The 7,093-nt window shown below is 37.5% G+C and overlaps 1 protein-coding gene across 1 annotated transcript; it reads left to right on the plus strand.

Moving 5' to 3' along the window:
• Positions 1 to 5,539: 5,539 nt before the first annotated feature.
• LOC132056684 (glycine-rich cell wall structural protein 1.0-like) lies at positions 5,540 to 6,350 on the plus strand. The gene has a single exon (XM_059448979.1). It carries the CDS (start codon positions 5,608 to 5,610, stop codon positions 6,181 to 6,183), a length of 576 nt encoding a protein of 191 aa, XP_059304962.1. The 5' UTR covers positions 5,540 to 5,607; the 3' UTR covers positions 6,184 to 6,350.
• Positions 6,351 to 7,093: the final 743 nt, after the last annotated feature.

Consider the following 7,093-nt stretch of genomic DNA (forward strand, 5'->3'; position numbering starts at 1 on the left):
TTGTACATTGTAAAATAAAGCAGAAAGCCATCTAAAATAACAATAATAATATCAATTAACAAATTGGATAATCAAACAAATAAGTACCCATAATATTATTGAGCCAAAAGTTCTCTTCCAATTCTTAAAATGGTGAAGCCAGCAGACTTGTTTAATTACGGGTTTCCAGGCCACTTTCCGTATGTAGGCTTGAAAGATTGTGACTATTAATTGGAGGATAAAGCGGTACTTATTTTAGATTTAAAAGTTGAGTATTAAAATAATTATGAAGGGCAGTTAGATAACTCAATTTCTAAGTTTTAGTTAGGGTTCCCAGTTTTACACAATATAGATGAATGAGTTCAGTTCAATTTTCTGATTGAGCAAATCAATTGTCTTCCAAAAGATTCATCTACTCTTTGCTTAGGATATATAAAGATAGGATAAAAGGTATCAGCTTATCAATAAATAACAGATCACATATCTCATCAAATCAAATTGCAATTTTAAGCATTAAGAATACGTGAGTACTATAACCAGCAATTCGAATTCCCATAACAATTTATCCAGTTATATAACCCCATCCTTATTTTTATAACCCCAGGTCCCTAGTTCTCTGGTTTTAAAGGTACAACTATCAGATTTCTCAAAAACATATTTGTCTACCAATTAAAAAAAAAAAAAAAAAAAAAAGTGGTGGATGGCGCTTTCATGTTCCCTGGCTTCAATTCCTTGGGTATTTTCTCTCAGACGACGGGTATGGGGATGACAAAAAACTTCTTAAATGATTAAGTTGATGCAAACAACAATCTAGAATCACAAGTAAATTGATATACAATGATGAATAATAGTAAGGGCACTAACCTTGTTCCATTCCAAGAATTAATTGAAGGAGACAGGATCTTCTAAGTCTAGATACTGCTCTTAATTGTGTCTTCTCAGAGGTGGGGTAGAAAAGAAAAGAACGCAATGTCACACCCCGATCTCACTAGGGTGTGATGGGCACCCGACCCCGTAACCGGAGCCGAGCGAACCCACTGACTCTTACTACGTACTAAATTTTTTTTTTTGAAATCTCTACGTCAAGTATACATAATAAGACTGCAGAAATATTCCTTTGTTGCTTTTGAATCAAATAACATATGTGATTGTACAAAACTTGTATCATGGTACAAACTGACTCCCGAAAACCCACGACTCTGTCTGCAAAGTCTCTAACTTCAAACAAGACATCTTGGCATAGCACGCTGACTCAGCGACACTCCAGAACAAATGGAGTTTGCCCACTTCGCTGGAACATCTTCTATCCCGCCTATCCGTCCGTGTGTGCACGCGGCATGAACGCAGCCCCCGAAGAAAAGGGGTCAGTACGAGCAATGTACTGAGTATGTAAGGCATAAATGATAACATAATAAAATAGACAGGACATGGACAGCATATAATAAGAGAACCATAGGAAATAAGAGGAAAAGGATCTGACTGTATCTGCTTGCCTCTCGAGGCGGAATTATGCACGCTCACTTTTTCCTTAACACATACATCCATAACCTGCCTGCATCACATAATATCATTAGCCCGCGTCCGGGCCTCCCGCGTCCGGGGTAGTTATATCGTGCCGCCCACTAGTGGTGGTCGTGCCCGGCCCTTTAGGCCGGTTTAGTTATAAGCAGTCCACTACGCCTGCCGTAGTGGCGGTCGTGCCCGGCTCTCTAGGCCGGTTAAATTATATGCAGACCACTACGCCTATCGTAGTGGCGGTCGTGCCTGGCTCTTTAGGCCAGTTTAATTATATCCATCATCAGCGTGCATTGGAGCCCAATCAAAAGCCATGACTCTATCGGAGTGACGTAAGGTCGGAAACCTCCGATTTGCATTATGGAATAACCGTGGTCGCTTGTCTCACCTTGGAGGAACAAGTATTTTAAGGCGAGACTATCAATGGAGAGTAACTTCATGGAATAACATATAACGGGATCATAATGCATCATTTCGTTTATTTTAAAACCTTGAAAAAAAAGTCATTATTCAAAAATAGCTTAACATTTCATGTCGTCATATTCGTAGTAGGACCATAGCCTTGGCATTCTCATCATAGACTTCTTCTCATATCTAGCATTATCTTTGTCATCATAGAACCATAGTCGTCGTTTTAGTCATTAAGACTTTCAAGATTGTAAAACTTGGTTTTTGAAGAAAAATGGATTTTTTTTTTTGAAAAACATTTGTAAACTTTTAGTAAGGGAAATCATGCCTTGGGGTCAAGGGTTTAGTTAAAACAACTATTATTTTATGGTCGGAACGATAACCAAGAACCTTCACTGACTATAGTGCGGAAATAGGCCTAGTAGGACAATAGGAGGGAATTCGGGAATAGTGGGCCCACCTCGGATCAAATGAGGTGGCGTACACAAGTTACATATAATACGTTTCATGACAACACTTATGGAAGTTTTAGGGTAATCGGGTCCTAATCATGCAAGTTCTAAGTGTTTGGACCTTTCTTTCAACCTTTCATGAACATTTACTTCAATCTTACTGAATGAATAGTAACTAATTTCAACCTCGGATTTCTAGGAAGGGAATTGTCCCCGAGGCCCGTATTCAAGCCTACTACGTTTAAGACATGCCCAAGAAGGAAAGTGAAGTCTTACATACCTTTTTCCGCTTCTTCTGCTACTCCAAATCCAGGTTGCAAATCCGGCACAATCTACAAATTGGTCATGTTTACCAAACCTTAGTTAGGGGCATTTATGAGTTGATTCTTTAAAATAACACTTTGCCTGCCGAAATTTCGGCAGCATTTCCCCTGTAAATACACCGTCCCGAGAATATGGCTCGGCCCAATTCAACAACAACAACCCGAGAATGGAACTCGGCCACAATATCAACAACAAAACCAACAATAGCATCTCCAAATATATTCTAACATTAGCAATCCCTTTTTCCACAATTCGACAATATTCCTTTTGTTCAAATAACTTCATGCATTCAAACTAACACCAATGATCGTACATTCAAATATTATTCCGAAGCCATTCAAATACGATTTAGAAACATTCCAAGCAATTCATACAACATTCAAAGCAACCCCACACTATGCCATAGAACCCGAAATCTTCTAAGTGTAAGGAAACATCAACAACACATTTCTTTACTTCCAAACTTATAAACTACGTCAACAATTCACACGTTTTCAACATAAGTCATTTAACTTTCATTCACACCATATAATTCTCAACAACCATAGCCAAGGATACTAAATAAAACTTGTCCATTCCTTGTCATGCCAAATCAGTCCATACGGCCACAACATCAACATATATAACCTCATAAGTTTCATTCATTTTCTACACACTACAACAACCAACCTACTACATAAAATTAGTTTATCATCCTTTCATGCAACAATACACACACACGGCCAACCTTGCAATTACACGGCCACACACAAACATCCATTTTCTTCATTCTACCATACTCAACAACATGCATAAACATCCATAACATCAAGAGGAAATGAATTCTTACCTTTCTTCCTTGATTCTTCACTTGGCTAGAACTTGTCACTTGTATGAATATGGATTTTTTCTTGCTCCAATAAACACTCCATGTTGTAGAGAACCTTCCATTTATATAGAAATACAAGGAGAGAATAATTTTCCTCACTCAAACTTGGGAGGTGCCATTCTCGGCCAACCCTTGGTCACATGTCCTCTCTCTCTCTTTTCTTTTTCTTTCTTTCTTTCTTATTTCTTTCTCTCTTCTTAAAATATGAACACCCCTCTTATATATATAAACTTATATTGCATGCATGTGAGGGGCACATGCCCCCTCTCTAGATTTTTCTTCTTTTTTCTTGAATTTTCCTAACTTTTCTTGAAAATTAATTAAGAAGACCAATTGTCTTCTCTTGCAAGCCTCATCCATGCACATGCACAATTACCCTTATTAATTAAAATGTGGCACACACCACACATACTACACGGCCACATGGCCTTTTCTTGAATTTTCTTGAACTTTGCAAAACTCCCATTTTACCCTTAGTCCTCCGCAATATTTTCCATGAACCCTCTTCCGAATTTTCCTTTTTACCCTTAACCTTTCTCATTATTTCCATACTACCAACGTCCATAAATAATGCTCATAACCTACTAATGCATTAAGATAATTTTAGAACATAGTCTTGTCCTTAACTTCTCGTCAGTAACTCGGGATATTCAAATGTACAGAACGCGAGGTGTAACACGCAATATCTGACTTAGGGACCATATCCTTATATAATAGTTTTAAGTGCCTTTTTAGATTTAAATGGTACCTTTTCAATAAGACACCAAGAAAAGGCTAATGAGTTTCTACTTATTTAAAGTAACCTCCATATTAATTGATATTTACTTTATAAGTCCAAATATTTTAATACTTTATTAGATCATAAAAGGGACTTCTTTAATGATAGCATATCTATGTATGAGCATATTAAAATGTGAGTCCATTAAAACAGAAAATTACTAACATAAGTTTGATGATATTTTTCACATTTCAATAACTAAGATAGCCAAACGGAAAATAAAATAAAAATTGTTACAAGGAAAGGGAAATAAGAGAGGCAAGCCTAATATCTTATAAAGTGAAATCTAGAGGGAGGGTTCTGAAATTTGCTCATTTATTTAACCAGGACTGTTTAGCATAGGAGTAATACTTATTTGTCGTCATTCAGAAAATAAAGTATGAACTGTTAGAACTGGACTTGCCAAAGCTGCACTAATGTAAAACAGTAAAAGTAAACCACAAGAAAATAAGCGGAGTCAGGATTTTTACAAAGGAGGTTTAAAAATATAAAAATTATACATACGAAGAAGCTAAGAGATTCAATATCTACTATATATACATAAAAAATAATTTTAATGTTGTATATACAGCGTAATTTTTCACGGAAGCAGGTTCGGATGAACCCCTGGCCCCTTACTGGCTCCGCCCCTGGAGACAGGAATAATATTGATTGGAGATCAAAGGATCAGTTCATAAGAAGGACGTCTTCATTAGTGATCTGGACTTCGGAGAAACAAATTAAATGTGCAAATTCACTTGCCTTCTTAAATTAAGCACATAGTTACCAAAAATATGGACTAAATAAAGAATTTTATATTGTGATACGTCAATTCTGAAATAATGTAGTTACCATTAAATATGTGGACATTGAGAAGTTGTCCTAATATGAAGGCTAATTTGTGAAGTAGTGAAAAAAAAGGAAAGGAGCTATCATAGCTTTATCATGTCCTTGAGATTCCAAGTCACGGGCATCACAATAGCTAGCTATTAGCTATGAAGCTGTAATCCGTGAAAGTGTTAATCTAATAATTTGGCTCTGACTCAGAATTTCCTTCTATGATTAACTCCTTTTCAACACCACGCAGCACACGCATTACTAATTTAATAATACCCTCTCCGTAAAGTTAGCTTTCATCAGACAAAAATAGCCAAAGAGGGACTGTTCGTAAATTATTCATCATCTACAGTGACTACTAATTCCCTTCTAGCAGTATAAATACCCTGCCTTAGTACCATCGTTCAATCATCTTTGCACTTACTTCTCTTTACAAGGAATACTTTCTGCTTTAACTTCCTTATAACATGGCTTCCAAAACTAGAGCCTTCGTTACCCTTTTCCTCTCGTTGAATCTTCTTTTCTTTGCCATAGTCAGTGGAACTGATTGTGGCTCGTGTCGATATCCTCCCAGGCCCGGTAATGGTGGTGGTTCTGGAAATGGAGGCGGTTCGGGCAATGGTGGCGGTTCAGGAAATGGTGGTGGTGGTGCTGGAAATGGCGGTGGTTCGGGCAATGGCGGCGGCTCTGGTAATGGTGGCGGTTCGGGCAATGGTGGCGGTTCAGGCAATGGTGGCGGTTCGGGCAACGGTGGTGGAACAGGAAATGGCGGTGGTGGAGGCAATGGACAAGGAAGGTGCCCAAGAGATGCTCTGAAACTTGGGGTATGTGCAAATGTACTTAATTTGGTGAATGTAGTGGTTGGGTCCCCTCCAACTTTGCCCTGCTGCAGTTTACTCCAGGGGCTGGCGAGCCTAGAGGTGGCGGCTTGCTTGTGCACTGCCATAAGAGCAAATGTTTTGGGGATAAATCTGAATGTGCCGGTCACTCTTAGCCTTATTCTCAACAACTGCGGAATGAATAATACTGGTTTCACTTGCTAAGCCGATGTACCCGATTAATTAATCCTCATTCTGCTTTTTCTTATTATAATGTCTGTCTTTTGTGTTTGCATGGGTTTGCTTTAATTATGATCACTTGTTTGTCGTATTGTGCTCATCATGTTGATGTAAATAAGCGAACTAGCAAAATGAAACAGCAAGTTCGTGTAGCAGTTGATTTTACATTTGCACTTGGAAGTTTATTACTCCTATAAATGGATTACTTAATCTGTTTTGTAACTATCTTGCTACTCCAGGGTCAAAATAACTTGGATCACTCAAGACTATGATCAGCAAAAATAAATGTCTTCAATAATCCGTACTGATAAACTGATGATTAAAGCGTCGAATTGATTTTGACAAAATTATTTCCCTAATAAATATCATCTTTGTGATTGTTTGGTAGTTATTTCAATGATGATGTTGTTTAGGGGATTTCGGTGATTTTCATGGTATCAGTTGAGAAATTTTGGAACTAAATAAATCGGAGGATGTCTCACCATCCCATGGCTGTAGGCCATGTCTAGTAGGAGAATTCGCAAAACTTTCCAAGTTTAAACGACAGTCACCTTTGTCGATTGATTTCAAAGTTTCACCGTCACCTGAAAAACATTTCCTGTGTGAGTCACACACTAGTTGTGAGACTTTTTTCTCTGTTTTACAAAAAAGAAGACTCAAAATTTGGGGACCTAAAAATGTTAAATACGAAGTTGTAAGACAAAAAAGCCCCCACAATATTCGATTGACAAAAATTGTTTGAAGTTGTATGGGGTAATGATAAAAAATTTGGCATTATTAAAATTGTTTTCCTCCAAGTTTATAATACTACCTTCTCTCATCTTTTAATATTTTTATTTTTTGGTTAAAACCATCCAACTCCACCTTGAGACGTAACTCGGATGTACCTTATGTA

The sequence above is a fragment of the Lycium ferocissimum genome, chromosome 5, assembly GCF_029784015.1.
Source record: "Lycium ferocissimum isolate CSIRO_LF1 chromosome 5, AGI_CSIRO_Lferr_CH_V1, whole genome shotgun sequence".
Classification (NCBI taxonomy): domain Eukaryota; kingdom Viridiplantae; phylum Streptophyta; class Magnoliopsida; order Solanales; family Solanaceae; genus Lycium; species Lycium ferocissimum.